Source organism: Cetorhinus maximus, chromosome 18 (genome assembly GCF_964194155.1).
Source record: "Cetorhinus maximus chromosome 18, sCetMax3.hap1.1, whole genome shotgun sequence".
Taxonomy (NCBI): domain Eukaryota; kingdom Metazoa; phylum Chordata; class Chondrichthyes; order Lamniformes; family Cetorhinidae; genus Cetorhinus; species Cetorhinus maximus.
In genome coordinates this window covers 14,854,800-14,877,794 of record NC_135896.1, presented here as the reverse complement: position 1 = coordinate 14,877,794, position 22,995 = coordinate 14,854,800, and the positions used below count along the sequence as shown (strand labels likewise).

Here is a 22,995-nt window from a genome sequence, read left to right as displayed (position 1 = left end):
AGTAAAGGAGGTATATGAATAAATGGGTCAAGCATTTTAGTCTGAGCATTTTAGTCCAACCATTTTTCTGGTGTTAAACTCAAAAAACACCAACTCCCAACTAACCTATCATCCAGTTAAGTATGCAAATGTAAAGTATTCAGAAGATTTGTGATGTGATGATGCACTCGGAACAGCCTCAGGTATTGATGGGCAACAACGGAAACTTTCCTCTGATTAAATGGAGTGAGCGAAGGCCACAACTTGTAGACTTTTATAGGTAAAGAGCTTGCTGAAATGAAAGGCCTTTTCACATTAACACTGTCTCCTTGCATGCAACTACGTTTCAGTGCCACCTTATTTAAACAGTTCAGCCTAACTAAATAAGGTAGCATTTATAAATACCACTCTCACACTTGCAAACATTCAGCTCCTTTTTTCCTAGTTACATTATAAAAGCATTGCATCACTAAAATTAGCTGGTCATCTGCAGAAATTACTTGCGTTATTTTTTTTAACAACTACTTTGACCCATTATGGTAGAGAACATCAGTGCTTGGAAATGGAAATGTTCACCAAGCACTACAACATCAAATACAACACAAGTTAGATGCAGGCCTCATAAGTGACTGTCTATTACATCAATACTACATCCTCAATTCACCCAATAGCATGGCAATATCTGTAATCTGAAGCAGATCGTCACTGTTGCTTTAAAAAAAATTCACGGAATGTGGATGTTGCTGGCAAGGCCAACATTTATTACTCATCCCTAATTGACTCTAAGAAAGTGTTGGTGATTTTGATGCAGCAACAATGAAGGAACAGCAATATATTTCCAAGTTACAATGGTGTGTGGCTTAGAGGAAAACCTGGAGGTGGTGGTGTTTCCATGTCCCTGCTTCCCTTGTCCTTTTAGGTGGTAGAGTTTGGGTCTTTGCAGGGTGCTGTTGAAGATGACTTGTTGAGTTCCTGTAGTGCATCTTGTAGACATAGTGAGCCGACAGTGGAAGGAGTGATTAAGGTGGTTGATGGGGTGCCAATCAATTGGGCTGCTTTATTCTGGATGGTCTCAAGCTTCTTGGGTGTTCGCAAGTGGAGAGTATTCAATCACAGTCTTGACTTGTGCTTTGTGGATGTGGACAGGCTTTGGAGAAAGAGGTGGTGAATCACTGCTGCAGAAAACCCAACTTCTGACCTGCTTTTGGAACCATTGTATGCTGCTGGTCCAGTTATGTTTCTGCCCAATTGATGTTGATATGGGAGTTTCAACGATGGTAATGCCATTGAAGGTGAAGAGAGGTGCTTAGATTCTCTCTGTGGAGATGGTCATCACCTGGCACTTTTGTTACTTACTACCTAACAGCTCAAGCCTGAATATTGCTCAGACCTTGCTGTGAGCAGATCAAGACCTTTTTGCCAGCTGAGGAATTGTGAATGGAACTGAACACTGTGCAATCATCTATAAGCATCCTCACTTCTAACCTCATGATGGAATAAAGGTAATTGATGAAGCACCTGAAGATAGTTAAGCTTGGGCAGTATTCTGAGGAACTCCTGCAGTGATGTCCTGGGTTTGGGATATTTGGCTTCCAACAACCTCAACCATCTTCTTTTGTGCTAAGCATGATTCAAACAGTGGAGAGCTTTCACCTTTAATTTAATTGACTTCAATTTTACGAGGGCTCCTTGAAGTCACAATCAAATTCTGTCTTGACGTCAGGGTCAATCACTCCTATCCTCACCTCTGGAATTCAGTTCTTCTATTCATGTTTGGGCCAAGGCTGAAATGAGATCTGTGGCTGATTGCCCTGGTAGGATCCAAACTGAGCATTGGAGAGCAAGGTACTGCTTGACAAGGCTGTCAATGAGGCCTTTCAACACTTTACTAATACAGATTAGGCCAATTGGCAGTAATTCGATTGATTGGATTTGTCCTGCTTTTAGTGGATAGGACATACCTGGGTAATTTCCACTTCGTCAGGTGGATGGTTGTGTTTTAGATGTACTAGAATAGTTAGGCTAGCTAGCATAGCTACTGCTGCAGCACAAGTCTTCAGCATTGCCACCCGGTGTGCCTGGTGCCCAAATCACCTCATGGATGCCCAGCTTGGACTGTTAGATCTAACTTGAAACTATCCTATTTAGCATGGCGGTAGTGCCACACAACACAATGAGGGCTGTCCTCAGTATGAAATTGGAGCTTTGTCTCCACAAGGGCCGTGTGGTGGTCACTAGCCAATAAGTTCATGGATAGATGCAAAGCAATTGGCAGATTGATGAAGAAATGGTCAAGCATTATTTTCCTCATGGTGGTTCTCTCACCACCTGTTGCAAGCCCAGTCTGGCACCTATGTCCTTCAGGACTTGGAAAGCTGGGTGAGTAATTGTGTTTGATGCACACTTGGTGATGGACATTGAAGTTCTCCATTCAGAGTACATTCTGTGCCCTTGTTACCTTCAGTGCTTCTTCCAAGCAGTGTTCAACATTGAGGAGTACTGATTCATCACCTGAGGGAGGACAGTAGGTGATAATCAGCAGGAGGTATGCTAGTGCATGCTTGACCTGAAAACATGTTAGAGGTTATAAGGTCTGAAAGTCAATGTTGAGAACTCCCAGGATCACTTCCTCCTGCCTGTATATCACTGTGCCACCACCTGTGGTGGATCTATCCTGCCCATGGTACAGGGCACTCCCAGGGATGGTGGTGGAGTCTGGGAGATTGGCTGAAAGACATGATTCTGTGAGCACGACTATGTCAGGATGATTCCTAACTAGTCTATGAGACAGCTCTGCCAATTTTGGCACAGGTCCCCAAATGTTAGCGAGAAGGAATTTGTAAGGTCAACTGGGCTGGGTGTGCTGTTGTGTCCAAATCAGATAGCTTCTGATTCCTTCTTTAGACCCATGCCTATTACAAAATTGTGGAAAATGTTTGAAATTTATTTTAATATGGCATTCTACAAAAACAGGAGGAATCTTCACCCAAAAGTATAAACTAGATTCATGTTTTGCTCCCCCTGCTCCTCTCCCAAAAGCTAAAATGATATTGTTATTACAGATTCAGCTCCCTTAAAGTATCAAGGCAAAGTTTTCTCTTTATATATTCTCCAATTTTCATTTTTACTATTTCTACAAAGTTTTTCCTTGAGCTGTGTGTTTAAGTGGGAGAAAGTCTAGTACTTTTTCAAATCAATCTCCTTTACTGAATATAACTTGAAAAATTAAATGCTCAAAAACTGACAGTTGTGCAGTGGCACTGAGCTAGAAAACAGTGCACAGCAGCAACATGAACAAATGCAACTAGAGCCTTCACCACTGCTTTTTTTTTACACACTTACAACAGAGAAGTACGGCTGGTGAGTATAGCTTGGAGATTAGTTATATAATATCAACAGTAGTACCATCGGGCAATGTTAGAGTTCTCAGCTGATTAAAAAGCAGTACGGAGGTATTTTTCTCAAATTTAATGAGCCATATGTGCATTTCTTCTCTCATGTCTTGAAGGAATCCCAAGAGCTCCACAAATGTAAGCATCCCTTAGATATCATTTAACCATTCTTCAGGTGTTCATCCTGACAGAGATTTGGCAGGTATTTAATTGTAAAGGGCATCACATCAGAGCTCTCTTCTGCCCTCACTCAAAGTTCACATACATGCCTCCCTGCAGGGGCAATGAAAAGGAGTGGCAGAATATTAACCTCCAATCTCAGAGATATTGTGGTAACCCCACTGGCTATCCTGTAAGATCTCACACCACAAACTAGATATAAGACCTTTCTGGTCCTTATGGATCAGTATCACAGAAGGAAATACAATTAACTACAAAGTCATCAGGTTGCAAGCAGCAGTCGCACACACAATTGTTAAGTGGTGGAATACCAAGAGAATACAATAATATACTTTTACATCATTGAGAAACACAATCCTAAAATCATTAAACATTGCGACACACATTTAGAATTGGGCATGCTTTGAAGATGTCAGCACCAAAAATAGCCCATCTGTTTGTTTACATCAATTTGTTTTTAAGGAACTAATACAACACAAAGTGGCTGCCTTCTCCTGAATACACATTTTACTATTTTTACCTTGTACGGAGCACATTTGTTGCAAAGATGTTGACTCAAATCAACTGAACTTTGTACAGTTTACCTGGTTATTTATTAAAGTGGAATTGCTTGCATTCAAATTCTAATCGACTGGGTGCAAATCTTATATTAGTATTTAATAAAGACCAATAATTATGGCGGCTAGGGTTTCTTTTAAATCAAACTTTCATACCCTTGTCAAGTAAATACTCTAAACTGCATTGAGCAAACTTCATAAGAGTTAAAGTGAAAATGGAAAGGATAAGACAGAAGTTAGGAAAAACCAGGATGGCTGCAGATTTGCCACTTTCATCCAGTTCTTTACCTCTGATAAACTCATGACCTCTAATCTGTCCCTTTCTCTTCGTGAAATGATGAAAATTTGGCATTTAAAAAAAATTTTTTTTAATAGTTTTTGAAATCTTCCTAGCCTCTAATTGTTTAGCTGTGGTATAAATTTAAATGCAATCCACAAAACAAACGAGAAGCTTGCAAGCTACTTAATGCAAGTCCAAAGACAGCTTGCGTAGAAGTAAAAATAGTTTACAATGCCAATTCTGTTGTGACAAGCTGTGATCACCACAGAGAAACCAGCATAACACTGTTTTGTTCTTTAGACAGGAGGGTCAGTTAGTTATTACTTTGGCTGTTTCATCAAAAACAATTCATGCTTTACCTTTCCTTACAAAACACTTTTTAAAAAAGTTTATAACATATTACAAAGTAGAACCCATTTAAAATACTGAGATAATGTGCTGCACCAATCTTTTGCATTTTACTTTTATTTTCAGTCGAAAACAATTGTTCTGGTTTGCAATTTATTTAACATGGCTCCAATTATAGCTCTTTTGCTACTGTTTTCGAGTTGTGCCTTACAAAAATTAATTGTGACAATAGATTCCGTACTTTTTGTTTTTACATACAGGAGGTTGACATGACTTCCCATGAAGGCAGGGTAATGCCATGAAATACAGAATAACATTGTGCAATTTAGTTTAGAGATTAAAGATATCAATGAATTGCAACTCATGAGAAAGTGCTGTTATAGCTGATTAATAAAGACTGGATACTGATGTCTCTACATGTAGTAATGAAACAAGCTGGGCCATCAGCAAATTCTACTTCATTTCACCTTCCTAGAAGCCAGGTTCTGTGCAATCCAAATAGTCTTCCTGGAGCTCTAAGCCTTATTGATAAAATACCAAAAAAGGTATCAGAAGCATCACTAACTTATAACGATCCTCTTTCGATTTTCAATATTCTCGATCTGTGTACCTCAGAAATCACAGAACAGGAAGAAGCTACTGAAATCCAACTGGCTGGTGTACAGAGCATGCAGACATTGGCTATGTGTAACAAAACTAAGTTGCCAGTGCAGTATGCTTACCAATGTGTGGTCCGATGCACAGATGGTTTCTCAGACGCTTATTTACGAAGAGAGCTCAGAGGATATATGAGAATCAATTACTGAACAATGAATGTATTCTATTTCACAGCAGCAAAGTAACTAAGTAGAAGGAGGGTTGTTTTAGGGAATTTGGATGCATTTTAACGTACTATTCTGTTAATTCTGTTAATACATTAACAGAAGAATTGGCACAGATCTGCCCTCCCTCTCAGTCAGGTATGGTGAGGGGTAAAAGAAAACATTGAAAATAAAGATTAAAAAAAACCACTGAGGCAATGAATCATTCAATAAAGTGGTACAAATGAGACACACAAAGTGTGTTAATTTTCAAAAGAAACCTTTCAGCACTCCAAATGAGAACAATGAAAATTACATTGTAAAAGTTCTTATTTTTTGTTGCTTCTTACCAATATGTGACTGTGACAAAATTTCACATATACTCATTTCAAAAGAAACTCGTTTGTTTAAGGTCACTAATTAAGTTGAATCAAAAGCTGAAGTATTTTCCAAATATTGTGGGACAACAGCCTAACATACATGCTTGCCCCTTTTCCAACAGTGCAAGAGGATTTTAAAAACGTAAACAGTTACTTTGACTTCTCACTGGTATGCAGAGTTTAATTTGTATCGTATGAAATTAAGGACAACTATATTATTCACTACAACAGATTTCCAATTTTAAATCTTTTTGCAATGAAATTTAAATTATTAATTGGTCACTTTCATGTGCTTTGCGTCCAATTAGCGTCATGTCCAATTAGCATTAAGGAATGTGCTTTTGTAATTTTGAAATCTCACAAAGACTTCATCAGCAAGAGAAAAACTAAAGAACATAAAAAGTTACCAGGCACACAGAATGTGATAATTTAGAGGATTACACTTTACCCCCAATCCCCCTAAAAAGTGCAATCTTGCCATATACACTCCCACAAGATATCAAAACCAATTTTGTTTAGAAACATTTACCCACTTCAATTCAGGGAACTTCATGATTTAACTTTGAATAAAAATATTGCAAATTTCCTAATAAGTATTTGAATTGCAACATTTCATTTTCACTCCTGCCCATTTCACAGCTTCATTCAGGCAGTAAATAAGGAATATCTACAATAGTTACAAATGGCAAAAAAAAAAAACCCAAAAAAAAACAGGAGCAGTAACATTTCTTATGAGACAATCTTGTCAATTACTGAAGCTACATTTGTCTCAAATGATTTTGCATTAAGAAAGCAGTTCATTTAAATGGTGCAATCGTGAAAATTACGAAACAGTAGTTGTTGGAAGCGTACACACTCCAGAAATGTCATATGGAACAGTACATTCCTCTTTTGGCACATTTAGCAGAATGTGAAGTATACTTTCCCATTCCCCCACAGAAATGATAGTGTATCAACTGCGACTGTGTTTAAAAATAAATTGGGATGGTCCATTGGTGAGAGAAGAATTCAATGGCCAAAATCAAAAGGCGGACATGACATTTCAAAGAAAAAACAGAAATACTGACCACTTAATAAACACACATTTGTTGGAACGCCCATTGCGTGCAGACACATGAACTGTTCCATGGTTTCAAGTTAACTTTATTGCTCCTTAAAATTACAGCTGGCATGACAGAAAAAGGAACAATACATCAATACAGTATATAATAAAAAAAAACGAGCTGATGAAGCAAAGCCATGACAGCAGGCTCAGGACACACTGGATTACAATTAATGTGGTTTCAACTTAGCTTCTGATAACACTATCGATTAACTTTTTAAAAAATATTCTCACAGGCTGCTAATAAGAGAAGTCAACCACCTATAGTCTAGTGCTCGTACAGTGTAACAATAAAATAAAACAAAAAACTCAAAACGACTTGTGAAATTCCTTGTCTGCCCAACCTCTACGAAAGATCTTTTCCCAGCTTTCTCCACCGCTATTGTGGAGCCTAGAAGAAATGGAAAAATTAAAATTATTTCAATTAACACTTAAAACTGTTAAGCATGCTGAAGAAAAAAATCATTTTAATGGTTAGATTATTAAATGTTAAACTTCACCACTGCCATAGTTCCTATAATTAACATCTCATTTGCAACTGAAGGTTTTTTGTCTGCTTTCCCAATGCAGAAAGTGACAAGACTTGGCACTTTGGAAAATCTAGGACACATCATTAGAGAAATCATACACCTATTTCAATAAATTGCAATTGAATTTAACTGAGAAAGTTGTACAAATGAATCAAAACTTCTCAAATATGACATTTCTGGGATTGTGGTGGGACAGCAGGATCACGTCATACAAATGTATTCCCAAATGTCACTTACTTTAAATAGGGTGTACAGGCTAGGGCATGGTGGGCTGCTCGAGAGATCCTGGCCTTGGCTGTGAAAACTGAGCGAGCAATACCAGCAGCTTAGATCAGCAAGATCAGAAATTTTATACTTTATGTCCTTAATCCCCATTCACACTTGACCCACTGAAAACATGAGCTCTAAGTTGCAAATGCCTCCAAGCAAAGTCTTCAGGGGAGTAAATTAAGTTTCAAAAGGTACATAAAATTACTTGGCAGGTAAAGGTTATTATACAGTACATGATTTTCAAGATGCTTTGCCAACTTCAGATGAATAATTTTTGGCTTTCACTTGCACAAGTGCAAGGTAACTAGAAAATTGTTTGCCTTCCAGGAACTGCCTTACAATATGAGCATCAGATCCGGACTGGGTTGTAAAATGATTTTAATATTTAGAATTGATTTTAAGAAACTGTTTTAATTGTGGTAGTCGGAGCCTTTGATATTTTTTGTGCCCGTGGAAGCGAGTAAATATATACAAGTTGAATATACGCATAAAAGGAACATGAAAACTTTCTGGTGCTACCAATTTTTCTTGCGGGGAGGTGGGTGGTGGTAGAAGAGAGAGAGGGAGTAGCAGAAATAATGCATGCAGCCACTGGTTAGAGATGAGTGCCAAGTTCAGTTCAATGTCATTAAATGCAAAAAAACTGCACCATGGAGCCAAGCAGGATTGGAAAAGTACCCTAAATGGTAAAATTCTCAATCGAGATGGGGAACAGAGTATAGATGCACATATTTATAAGAAGGATTTCAAGTGAAAAAAATATACAAAGGATGAAGGTGGTTATGAATATCATAAGGGAGTGATGACGATTTTGTGGGTGATATTGGTTAACTCATTATTGGAGAAATATTTAATGCAGTTCAGGCATCCCATTATAAAATGAATTTGAGTCATGAGAAAAATGAGATATCGATTCAGTAATAATACCAAAAATGAGACAATACAGCTTTGATGAAAAATGGGGTTCTATTCACAGGATAAGGGTTTTGCAAGGGACCTCAAAGAAATTTTAAATAGTAAATTTTCAGTGGTTGTTGAATTGGTAAGTAACAATGAGGTGTTAACCTCAGAATTAGCACTGGAAGCATAAAGAGGTAAAAGCCTACCCCTAAAACAAAGCAATGCTTGCCAAAGCTATCGACATTGAGTACGTAATCAAAGAAAGAATTAAACACTTGTGAAAAAAAATTAAGAGCTACTGGGGAAGAACAGGGAAATAAGGACTCGAATAGAAAGCTTCTTTGTGGAGCTAACGCTATCATGGTTAAATCCTGTGGTGCTAAAATTTCTAAACTTCTATACCTAAGCCTGACTGCTGATGCTTTTGTTTCTGTTTCTTCAGCAGTAAACTATTCTAGTCCTTTCTGCCATATTCATCCCTCTCCTATCCAGGCTGGTTTACTCATTCAATAACTTAAGCATGTTTTTTTTCCTGTCCACTGACTACACTTCCTGCCAAAATGCTGTATGACCTAAACTCCACAACATTCTATTGGTGCGCAGCATTGAAAAAACGTGACCTTTTGAAAAAGTAGGCAATAGTCAAATCTGTTAAAGAGACTCCTCCACATCTTCCACATCAATACAGATTATTGAACCTGATATTTTATTCCCTATTCCAAGAACAAGTACAATCTTATGCAGTGATAAAAGCATCCTTTTTTTACAAAAAGGTGGCTGGTCATTTCAAAACTATTCTAATTAGGAGTAAAATTATAAACTTGCCCTGGAAGCTTACAACTGTTTTCCTGTACATATGAAGCACACAGTCAACCTAACTGAAATCATATGGAGAAAAGAAATACATTTCACTAAACCTTCAGGCACAATTTTAAAAACTGCAACTTTGTTTTATTGCTTACCTCATTGTAAAAAACAGTTCAATTATTTTCCTTAGAAATATTTAGTGCGGTTCAATGCTCTCTGGGCTAATTCGCCCTTTTCATCTGTTATTTTCTCCCAGTCTGTTTGTCCAACCACAAATCCTATGGCTCGTTTGCGCTCGGCATCCTTCTCCTCTTCCAAGTCTGCCCATCTCACCTAAAGCAGAGTGGGGGGAAGTTCAGATACATGTCTTTTCCCTCCTTGCCCACCTAAAGCATACTGTTTTTCAAAGCAGTTGGAAGTTCTGTTCGGAAGCATTCATGTATCAGAATTTTATTCTACCAGTTAATTTTTCGTATATTGTACTTTTCACTGGTAGATTTGGATGTCCATTTGACAGCAAATAATCACTTCCTTCTTAGAAGGTGCAAATTTCTCCTGTTCACAAAAAAGTCTGTTTTTGTTATAAAGGCCAGTAAAGAACCCTTGTTTTGATTCCATTCATTGTTCTACATATTAACCAGTGCAAATATACATTTTTGTACTCAATTGCGCAGCACCATGCATTAGGACACTGATGCAATGATAATGCAATCAGTAAAGAATACTAATTTGAACTTTCACTCTGCTGAGTTCCCATCTCAGCTTTGCTGCAAATAGGACCAGGCACCTTGCTCTGTTGGAGGGAATGGAAGAGCAAGAGATGGTTGTTGCTGCCTTCTTCTTCCATCATTTCAGGTTGCTGCCAAGAGGCAAAATGTATACAATTTGACAGGGTGATCAAGTGAGAACTGGACAGAGTGTAAAAGGGAAGGGGAATGAAAAACCACAGGTATTTCATACCCTCGAGAATATTCATCTGTTTTGAAACATGGTCTGTACTGAAGCACGCTTTATGCTCAAGGTAAATTATTTGCAAAGTTTTGCAATATTTGTTCCATATGATAAATCACTCAATCTGTCTCTTTTACCAAACCATAATGATCAAAGCAAACATTATTTCACGTTAAACCAACCAAGCACAGCAAATGGACACAAAATGAGCAATTAAAAAATGAAAACTATTTTCTTACCCGTTTCTTTCCAGGTTCCGAAGAACGAGAATTATAGTCATCAGGAAGCTGAAGGTAATCCTCCAACCGATGCGCAATGCTGTCATGCCAGCCTCGCTTCCGTTTGTTGCTGCTTCTCAATCCGTCCAGCTTGTCTGAACAACAAAAACATAGGCTCTGCAGTCAGGTTCAGAGTGAATGCATGAGAGGGAAATATATATATATATATATGCATACATATATACATACATGTATACGGTGTTATAGTTGAGCTCACAGGTGAATATCCTTGCTGCATCTAATGTACAGCACAGGCTGGTTGACCGTGAAAGTAGTGAGGAACAGGTCACTGACGTTGTTCATTAACTTATAAGGCAGACTCTTCCTGAACCTTTCAGTGTTTTTATTTTGTGCACCATCATAACTCTGGTTACAAATTCTACGTACAAAATTTTCTCAACAAGTTAAAACAGCTTTTTACAGTACAGTTTGTACTGAAAGAATAATTTAAAAAGGTCTAAATGGCAACAGATTCAAAACTGCCCCCTCCCCACCATTTTACAAAAGATGCACTGACAGGACTGGAAACTAGTCCGCCGTGCTTCAACTTTTATTATTCCACCAAGGTTCAAGTGAGAAGAATGAGTCTTATTTTGAGCTGACAGGTACGTGAAACAGCAACGTCATGTGCATCTCAGAAATGTACATGAAATATGGTTTGTGTATGTTACTAATTGTTAAAGCCATATTTGTCAGGAATCAGATGGACACCAAGAAAAGTTACTGGAGTTTCAGAGTGCGCCTTTTTAAATAAGTAAATACAATGGCACGATAAATTGCCAGGAAAGAGTGTGATCTGAAATGCTGCCACAGTTCTGTTTCTGTGGAAAACTGTTTGTTTTGAGATGCTGCCCTTCTTCAATGTGACAATCATTAGCACGTAGTTTTTAAGCACATGACAATCATCAAGACTGCACAGGCAATGCTATAGGTTCTTTACTAAATAACATTAAGTGAGCAAATAATGAATTATAGTCCACATAACAATCAAGCTTGTGAAAAACTGTACCAGAGTCATTACAAACGCCAAATCTAATCCTGTTATTTGTATTAACACCAAATAATGTGACATTCCTATGTTATTTCACATAGGGACACTTGCACTCCAATGGTATAGTTTCTCAGGCTCAATTAAATTAGAAGCGACTGCTTTTTGAAATGCGATGACATTGCTGCACTGGAGGAATATTTTTATATGTACAGCTCAGCTTGATTACTTCTAATATTGTAAAAACAAATTACCTTTACATTACTAAGGATTATTAGGTGTCAAATTTAAGTATATGCATTTGGAAACTCGGTACAACCCTTTATAAAATAGTAGAATACCAGAAACAAGAATAGGCTGAAATTATGATCGAAGGCTGCAAAGGCTAATGAATGTATGAACTGCTCGAATTTTAATCTCAAAATTTGCGGTGCCATTACTTTTTAGTGCAATTACCAATGCCATCCTACATACATGCAATATTAATCGTAGTCACTTTGTTTTTTAAAAAATTAAATGTACTGAACCTAAAAAGCAAATTAGAATAAAGATGAATGATTATGCTTGGATCATATTCAGTTTACACAATCTTAAAACTGCTGAAATCATTATCAGTAGAGTTTGATGTGCTTGACCTATTGAATCTGGGTATATTAGATGTAAATGAAGACTGTGTTTATAAGAATTCTCAATTACAAAGTTACTACAAGACAATTAATAAATCTTAGAGCATCAGAATACAGGATATAGGAGCAGCCCAACAGGCCTCTTGAGCCTGCTCCACAATTCAATAAGATTATGGCTGATCTTCAACCTCAACTCCACTTTCCCAAACAATCCCCATATCTCTCGATTCCATCAGAATTCAAGAATTTACTGATCGCTTACTCAATCAATAGTTCTGTAAGTTTTGCAATTTTAAGATTTACTGAATCAATTCCATTTTAATTAGGCATAGGTGTGAAGTATAAATAATGGAGCAAGTTTTGTCATCTAAGTTAACCATTTTTATCTGAACAATCCTTTTTAGAGCTATTATCCTGCAACTAATTTATTTTATATACAAACCTTGATTCAGAAATGAACTTGATTAGTACCACTTATATCTTCAAACTATTAGTTTTACTTTTTTCTATTAATTTCTAGTGTAACTCAATAGACTGTCCTAAAAAAGTGGTAAATCCATAAGGTTAGTGTAAAAGTGTTTTAGCGGATATAAGCAAATTAGTTTGTCGTCTTCTTGTATTTTATTTTTCCCCTTTAAGTTTCAAATTGCTCACATGCTAAAGTCAGCCAAGTATTCCACTCCTCTGTTTATACACAGACTGCTCAGGTTTGTAATTAAGAGGTGTTTGACCTCTGTGCAAAGCAGTGTGGTTCAGTGGCCAGGGCTCATGGTTTTGTTTAGCATACTTCATCCGAAGTAAATGTTTTTTTTCAAAAATGGAGAATGTAAAGTGAAACCCTATCCTTTTGAGGTTTCTTTGACAAAAAACTTATCAGAGAAAGATTTAAAAACAATATTTTTTTGTAAACTGCCAATGTGAGCATTGAGAGAAAGATTAGGTTTTGTAGCCAAAATAAGTCTTCTAAAAAGAATGATTTCGCACAAAATAAACATTTGCAGCTAGCTGAACTGCAATTGTTCAGTTTACTGTAGTGAATGCAATGTCTTTTTAAAATCGTACTTCATCCATTAAATTAATTCAACACCAACATTTACAAGAATAAAGAAACTCAATACAACACTGTTGCCTTGTTTCACTGTTACTGATTAACCCAGTGTCCACTTGCAGCTTCAGCAGATTTCAATGTTTATGAATCAATCTTGTTTTGCCCCTTCTCTCCTCAGTGACTATCCACTGTGTCCAGGAAGGGAAAGAGTCAAAGTGACATGTGGGGCAAAACATACTGCTCATTGCACTTAGTCACTTTTTAAAAAACAAAGTAGCAAAACAAGTGGAGAGAAAATCTGGACATTTTTGAATCAATGTAGAATTACTTAGTCTATCCGAACAAATACGCGAAAGACAATTTTTTCTATGTACACCCATGTATATTTTCTCTAAACATGGCTCGAAATTATGTTTGATTTGATACAAATCTAGTTATGATGCAAGATAATGGTAAGGGAGAGGGGGGGGATGGATGAGAAATAAAACTTCCACTTTTTTTTTGCATTTGCTACTTCCAAAGTAAAGATTATGATAATGGCTCAAATGTACATTCCCCTTAACCAACCCTTGGGTTTCATTAGGAGTTAAGTGTAGCACAAAATTCACAAATACTAGAATAGTAAATGGGTAGCTATTACATTTCTAATACATCACACACATACATATATTTTACAGGACATTTAACTGGATGCAAGGGCACTCATTCTATTAGTTTCAATGGGAGAGCTGTACTCCTGAGAGTTATAAGCTGCCTAAAACAGAAGGATTCCACATCTTCCTCAAAAAGATAGAATCAGTGAAATTTACACATTACTTAACTGCACAAAACATCCAATAGTGTTTGGCAAAGCATTACTAGCAAAAATGTTCATGCCTTCCAGACAGGAACAATCATGCGGTACTTCAGTCCTCCCACTAACTACTCTCATTCCCCAAGCCATCTGTCAGAAATCTTAAATCTAAATAAAACAATGAGAAAAAGACAGTTAGTCCATCAAATCCAATCCTTCTAAACACATCTTACTAAACCCACTGAATCTTGAGAAAAATTTTGAAACTGTTTCTCCATGCCTCCTAAATACATGCCTCCTAAACCTTCAGAATATCTAACATTTTCTATTCATTCCACATTTGATATTTTCATGGACCTAATATTTCATATTACACAGTATTCACTGACCCTATCTGAACTATACTCTTCACTTTGAATTCAATTCTTTACCAGGGGTTCAAATGCATATTGAGTATTTCTTGTTCAAGTTAAATAACCTGCCTGCTTTTAAAGATAATTAAGTAACAAAACATATGGATTCAAAATAATCATGCTTTGAACATTTATATCAAATGCAGTAATACAATGACTTTGCTTTATTGAATAATATTCCCAATGTTATTTTGATATCAGGATGAAATTACAACATGAGGGTTTCCATTTTTGGATTTAAATCAACAAATTCCAATAAAACCACATAAAATGTTGAAATTGCTATTTGTTTTAACAATGTCAATAAAATTCCTAAAGGGGAAAAAAAGCTAACAAAATATGCTCACCTTTAGCTGAAGATTTACAATGCATTGGCAGCAAGAATTCCCCAGAGGTTCATCAGTCTGATCTAAGTTTTAAACCAACACCACCCACATAACAAGTCAAACTCTAGACCAAGTGGTGTACATATATTTTCCATTTGAAATCATTCAGATTGGCATTGGATGCCAAAATGAGATGTTATTCTTTTGTGAAGTTTCAGTTCCTCCACAGGGAAGCCATAAAAATTGAAAATTCTGGAAAGCCACAGGCAGGGACATCCAGATTTCATTGTTGAATAGAAAGGACAGGTAGCTCTGTGCAAGAAAACCACTCTCAGTGGAAAGAATGCAATCTGTATATCTGAATATTTGTAACTGGTTACACATCAGACTTAAGAAAATAGGAATGTCCAAGAACTGCAAGAATCATTACAGCGCATGTCTTAAGGTCCTAAGGCCGAGAAAATGTCACATTCCATACTTGTCATACACCTCTATCATACTCTTCACGACATATTTATCCAACTCTTGAATTCATCATCAGTCCTCATTTCCTCACAGGCACAGCCATTCCATGCATTCATCATCTTCTACATTTTTAATTCTAAATCATCTTTTCATCATTCTTCAGCTAAGTTTGAGGCTCAGCCTGATTCGTAGAATCTGTGTATGTTAAACATATTGATGTTTATCGCATCTGTACATTTTAGAATCTTGAATACTTCCTTGGTTACCTCTGTGTCTTCTTTTCTCTAGTGTAAACATTCTCAGCTCTGCAACCTGCTGACAAATCCCACCTATCAATTCCACGCCTTCCAACCTGGTGAACAGATCTTCTATGTAGCAATTTTTCATAAACTAAACATCCACAACTCCTTTATCCACAAGGCGTGCTATCTTTAGGAAGAACTCAACGTGACCAGTCATGCATGATCTTCCACCTATTAAGGAAAACCCGTTTCTTCTTAAGGTTATGTATTTTGCCAGTTGGTTCATTGTTTGTTCCTTCAGGAAACCACACAATATTTTCCTTGAAATAGATGCCAGGTTCGCTGTATAGTATTATTCTTGGTCATTCCTTTGCCCCTTTTTATATTTGGTGTCACATTTTTGCTTGCCATTACTCCAGTCACCATAGAAGGAAGATTTGTATTTTTATATAGCGCTTTTCATAATCACCAGATGTCAAAGCACTTTAGGGCCAATGAATGCTTCTGAAGTATAGTCACTGTTGTAATGCAGGAAACGAGGCAGCTAATATGCATGCAGCAAATTTATACAAACAGTAATCTAATAATGACCAGATAATCTGTTTGAGATATAAACATTCGCCAGGACACTGTGATAACTCACCTGTCCTTCTTCAAAATAGTGCTACGAGATCTTTTACATCCACCCAAACAGGCAGCTAGGGCTTTGGTTTAACATCTCTTCTGAAAGATGGCACCTCCAACAGTACAGCACTCCCTCCATACTACACTGGAGTGTCAGCCTTGCTTTTTTTGTGCTCAGGGCCTGGATTGGACTTGAACGATTTCCAAGAATTTCATAAAGATGCAAACTAGAACATGCCCAATGTCATTAATTGGGAACCTTGAGTATTCTAAAGGATGAACCCTGGACATCGGTTTTCCACAATATCTTCAATCTGTCCATTGTCTTCAGTTACATCTGATTTTCTTAAGAATCATCATCTGAACTAAAAATGGTCCAAGCCAGAAGCCTGTAGCGGGGAATGTACACATTCAGATGGAAATACAAGGGTGAAAAAGATGCTGCACATGCCATGTTGGTCTCCACTTTTTTCTGAATCAGAATGATGGTGTTATTCATCAACAATGCTCTCCTATAAAGACTTTGCTGCATGATAAACTCTGCCTGCAGCATTTTGGATGAATGTCAAATTGATATGAGACTTGATATGAAGGAAGCAAATATACTATCATGAAAACATGCAAGATGTTTTCTATAACATTCTATTTGTGTAATTCAGAAGGTCGGGGTAATTTTGAAGAGCAGTGAAAAGATGTTGTGCTTCTTCAGAGACTCTAAGTTATATTATGAAACTGTGTGAGATAACAAAAAATACCTAGAGATAACTTTCCAGAACTATGACACAGGTCACTTATTAATGTTTATAAATCATTCTAAAGTTCCTCATTATAATCAAAATTTCACATTTCATTAGTGAATTGTCTTGTATAAGAATGCAAATGAACTTAAGGAAAAATACTATTTTGCTATTAAATGAACGAAAGAGCAATCTGAACAGTGATACGGCACAGCTACAGGTTGACTTATTAATTGCAAAGAAATTTTCCTGAGTTGAACCAAATTGGAAAAGAATGGAGAAAAAAAAAACTTCTATTTATACAGTGCTTCATCACATTAGTCAGAAACAACTGAAAATACTTTGCATGTCATGAATTACTATGAAGTGCAATTATATAGGCAATTCAAATGCCTTTTTGTGCGAAGCAAGGTTACACAACTAGCAACAAGGAAAAAGGCCAACTAATCTCGTTCTCCTTTGGTGGTGCTCATTCAAGTTGGAAATAATGAAAAACTTGGCAAATGGAAAGAGCTATATGCATATGATATTGAGTACCATTTTGACTGTTGCCAGAATTGTATATGAGAACAAGCTGGAGAAAAAGTTAATCCAGTTAGGGACCCACTACCTGTGCACTGTTGAGCCCAAGCACCATCTTGGCTCCATCAATTCACAAAATTTGCCAACTTTAAGGAATTAGCCAAGTGGATAGAGTTTCATTCTAGTATACAACGTATGTCATACAAATGATCCATATAGACAGAAATTCCTGAAATAAAGTTTTCATGGTTTTTCCATCTCTAGCATGATGTGTAACAATTTTCTTTAATATAGCACCTTTAGTGTAATAGAGCATTCCAAGGTGCTTCACAGGAATGTTATAAAGCAAAATTTGAACACCTAGACATATAAGGAGATATTAGGGCAGATGGTCAAAAGGTTGGTCCAAGAGGTAGGTTTTACACAGCATCTTAGAGGAGGAAAGTGAGGTAAAGATGGAAAGGTTTGACCAGGGAATCCCACAGCATTGGGCCTCGGCAGCTGACAGCCCAGTCACCAATGGTGAAGCAAATAAAATTGGGGATGACCAAGAGTCCAGAAGTGTATAAAATTTTCTGAATATTTAGCTAAGCTTATCCCTGCAAACAAGGATCTTTTAAGTTTTATCAACTCACCTAACTGCATTTTAACTGTACCAAAGTCAAATATTAATACTTAAACATCCAATGTGTCAAAATGGTGATAAAATTCCGAGTCACTTGAAGGGGAACTTGGAGGTGGCGGTGTTCCCATGTATTTGCTGCCCTGTTCTTTTAGATGGTTGAGGTCACAGGTTTTGGAAGTGCTGCTGAAGAATCTTTTGCAAGTTGCTGCAGCAGGAGTGAATGTGCAAGGTTGTAAATGAGTGCTGATCACACAGGCTGCTTTGTCCTGGATGGTGTACAGCTTCAAGTGCTGCTGTTGCTGCATTCATCCAAGTAAGTGGAGAGTATTCCACCACACTCCTGGCTTGTGCCTTGCAGGTGGTGGAAAGGATTTGGAGAATCAGGAGGTGAGTCACTCGCCATAGAATTCCCACCCTCTGACCTGCTCTTATAGCCACAGACAGTATTTATGTGGTTGGTATAATTAAACTTCTGGTCAATGGTAACTCCTAGGGTGTCACTGAACATCAAGGGGAGCGATTAGACTCTCTCTTGTTGAAAGCCATTGCCTGCTACTTGTGTGGCTCAAATGTTACTTGCCACTCATCAGCCCAGTCCCAGGAACTTGTCCAGGTCTTGTTGCGTGCAAGCATGGATTGCTTCATTATTCAAAGTGATGCACACGGAACGGAACTCTGTGCCATCATCAGTGAATACCCTCACTGTCGACCTAGATATGGTTCCTGTAGTGAAGTCCCGAAGCTGAGATGATTGGCCTCCAACAACTACATTTTGTAGTCAGATGACAGATTTTGGAACATTCTATACTAAGTTGATAAAAATATAAAACTGATTTTGATAAACAATCTATTCTGATTCATCATTTTTCCAATTCTACTCTTCTTATAAAACCTTTTAAAAAACACTGCAAACACTGACAAAACACCGCAATTAATGCACATAAAAAATTGCTAAATTTAAAAACCAAGCAAAATAAGTTGAGTATTAAAAGTCAGAAATCCAGTAAAATGTTCATAAACTGAAAATTAACTTAATTTATAAAAATAATTTTGATATTGCAGAGCCCTCTCTTAGCCATTCTTGTAAACTACTAAAGGCTTCAGCAGAAAATTCTTACTAAGCATTCAAGTTGCTCAGGTACGTTCACAAATGAAGTGGCTTTTTTATAAAAATAACAACCAAATGGGTGTATGAGTGAATTAACACAGTAGAAATGTAAGGAAACAGCACAAAAGATAACCAAATAACAATACATGCTTGTTCATGAGTGAAAAATGGTTCAAGCCTGATAAAGAAAAATGGTAACAGGAAATACAAAGCCAACCCCTCCAATACAATGAACAAAGAACCGACAGGATCAACTTCAGATTTTTATCTTTCAAAAATGAACTGGTGAGGAATAGGTAGGAGCAAATAATGTGTATGTAGCACCTTCCACAGCAATCCTAGAACAATGCCAAAGTAGTTCTTATCCTGGTTTTTATGCTAAAATTAAAAGGAAACTTCCGCAGAATATTATTCTATGTTGTCAGCCATGCAGGATTTTTGGATTTGATTTTTAGTTTACAAATCAGAATTTTAACAGATGGCAGTAGCCACTTACCACAACTACATACTTACCATACCCTATAACAACAACAATCCAGTCAGATACAATTTTGACAGATAACTTTAGCCTTTTTTGATTCAAAGTATTGACTGGAGATCAAGGGCATAACCATGCTATTCAAATGACTTTGTAAATTAATATTCCATTTCAGGAATGAATAAAAATATTTACATACATCAGGTCATTCACACTATTGTTATAACATTATTTAATATAACACTTCATTATATGAATTTCTACAGGTTTGTACACATTTCTGCCATTGGTGCTGATTTCACAAGTTTTTTTGAACAACATTAGATCTATGTTACATTGAAAGAAAAATGATACTAAGTGGGGCAAAAGACCCACAGGATGAATCACATTTATTAAACTAAGTGAAATATATATTCAATGCATTTATAATATGCAGTTTTAAACACAAGTATCAAACCACTGAATTTGGAAAATGTGAAGAGCCCCATCATTGTGAATATCTCCATTGCATATAATCGTACAGATCATAGTAACTTGTTTTAATTGACTACCTAGAGAAGCACAACATAAACAAACTGAACAACAGAAAAGGGTACAGGAAAACCTTTCTAAAAAAAAAGAAAAAATGGTTTCACCCAAACAGTCAGGTAATAGTTATTAATGAATATTCTACCTTGTGACACTGGATTAACATCGTAAAAATATAATCGCTTGGGGATGAATGGTTGATTTGCATATACATTGCAGATACTTATGGCTTTAGGTTGCAGGCTTTGTTTCCCCACCCATTACAGTAAGGTCAGGAGATGCCCAAACTTATGTCTTCACACATAGCTGTGGACCATGGAGCCTTGAGGGGCATTAATAAAATTTTAATCAATATTCTAATTCATTTTCAAATATCACAAGTGGCTGAAACAATACATCCTGATGGTTGATGCAAGATTTATCCATCAATGAGACAACTGCACTTAAAGCTGCAAAGTTCTAGTTAGTAACAAATATAAATGCTAACAAGGCTGAGGTGTCTGGCTTCATGGGCTAAGTTGCTATGGTTTGGGGACAATGTGGTTCTAAAGCCACAGGGCCTGATAGTTAGGTTACAAAGTGGGCATCATTCAATGACTGATGAACAATTGCTGGAGCGCACTGGTGCGGAGGGTCAATAAAGCAAGGGGACAATGTATTATGTGGAAAGTTGACATTGCTTGCCATAATGGTTTACTCACACCTAACGTATGCATGCAACAGCAGCATGGAATGTGATCAGCAGGTTATCTTCTAGGCGACGAATGCTGGAATGATAATTGGAGGACATACTGACAAAGGGGTTGCCTTCACTTGCAGAGCAAAATTTAGCTTAACTATCTTCTGTGATAATCATTTTATTTTGACATGCAATCATACAAACTGAAAAAGGACCATGTTAATACTTGCCACATCTTTCTTAATATACTCAACTTTTAAATTATTGGGCAAAACCTTAGCCACCTCCTACCACAGCACACTGCCAATAAACAGCCTCTAATTATTATACAAAGTGCGGCCTCTAATTGTTGTACCAAATGTAAATGTTCTCAAATATTTGCAGGAAAGGTGGAAGATTAATCTATTTAGCATTGACCGAATTTAGTAACATGCTATAATCCCAACAAATGCAAACATGTGTGTGTGACTGGCTAGCAAAATACTGTTCCATAGTAAGCTGCTAGCTGGAACCTGCATCACTGTATCAATATACAAAATGACAAGTCTGTTATAAATGTATATATCCAAGATAGTGAAGCAATACAAGTATACAAATCTGATTGCCGGCCAAACTGCACCCTTCCAATTTTAATCAAGTTGTATAAATATGAATATCATTGGACATTTTAAACTGTCAACACAAACGCATTATAACTTTCTGCCAGTTTCTAGTGCATCAAGCAGTAAAGAAAAATGCCTGTACCGCACATTCATTCATTATCAATGTGAACACTGGTTCATTATAGGCAAGGTTCATGCTGACAAAGAGTCGACAGTATTTTAAACACTATTAAAAGCAATAGACACTATAACATCTCATTATTACTACATGATGTTTAACACTATACACATTAAGAGATACGTGCACACGTACATGGTTATTACTGATGTATTTGCACAAAAAGATCTTTCTCTAAATGCACAATATGTTTTGTGAAAATTCTACCAGTAGAAATTTGAGATTATGCATTTTTTTATACTAAAACCAGGAAGTAGTACAATTCTACAAATGGATTATTCTTGCTTACAGCAAATCTTATCATGAACACAAATGGCATCTTTATATACCTTTTTGCAGACTGATGCATTATCAGTTTGCAAGTTTTATTATGCATCACATATGTACATATTGTTCAGTGGTTTATAATGCTGCAGTAAAATTGTGGTAGTGTTCTCACAGCACAGAATCACAGCAAAACAATGAAATACCATAGTCAAGCCCAATTGCTTTTATCCAAGCATCAATAGTTTATTGCACTACATAAGTCAGTATCTATTGATACAAGAATTTCAGAAAAGTACTGTTAAGCATCCCCTAGTCCATGAAAGGAAGCAACTGCTATGTCTTTAGTTAAGTGTTCTCATCAAATTGATTATTAATTTGCTCTGTCATTAGAAAATCCAATGCCTACAACATTTTTGTGATTTGCTTATAAAACCATGACCTTTCAGTCAAAAAAGAAAAAAAAATCTGTACCTACCTAAGCTCTCTTCCGATGTATCCATTTCCCATTTGCTTTTTGTCACGAAACCCTAAATCATACACACACACACAAGAGAAGCTCATCTGGTTAGAGTGAAACGTTTAACGGTATATAGTATCGAAGACAACGATTCTCTCCATCAGCAAAATGAACGGAACATAAGCTCAGAGAAAAACACAATCAAGACACCACAGCTCAGGGATGGTAATTGTGGTTCACTTGAAAAGTCTGTCTTTTTCTCTCAAAAATCCCCCCGCACATATCTACACCGCGGTCTGTACATGAACATATGCAGATGCTGAGCAATAAAGAAGTTATGCCAACTTTTCTTACAAACTACTTTTCCAATTTAAAACTTTCTAGTCTATTCATATAGTTCAGTAGTTAGAAAATAAATGTATGCGCCATATATGCCACATCAGAAAAGAAAAACACTGTAAAACAAATGTCTTGGAAATTAATTTACTATGTACTGCATAATCCCAAACTTCAGAGATGCTTAGAAGTTAGTGGT

The 22,995-nt window shown here is 36.7% G+C and overlaps 1 protein-coding gene across 7 annotated transcripts in view; it reads right to left on the bottom strand.

Annotated features, from left to right (window-relative positions):
- The window catches only part of LOC144692955 (uncharacterized), a 158,234-nt gene that overhangs the window by 40,591 nt on the left and 94,648 nt on the right, over positions 1-22,995 (bottom strand). For 5 of the 7 annotated variants that reach the window (XM_078562130.1, XM_078562132.1, XM_078562133.1 and 2 more), the window contains 4 exons: positions 22,479-22,530; positions 10,716-10,849; positions 9,681-9,858; positions 7,039-7,409 (listed from right to left, as the gene is read on the bottom strand). In XM_078562130.1, coding sequence (XP_078418256.1) covers positions 9,712-9,858; positions 10,716-10,849; positions 22,479-22,530 — 333 coding nt within the window. In that variant the 3' untranslated portion in view covers positions 7,039-7,409; positions 9,681-9,711. Of the gene's footprint in view, positions 1-7,038; positions 7,410-9,680; positions 9,859-10,715; positions 10,850-22,478; positions 22,531-22,995 lie in introns of those variants that run through there. The other 2 variants (XR_013579432.1, XM_078562135.1) reach the window with 1 other exon arrangement.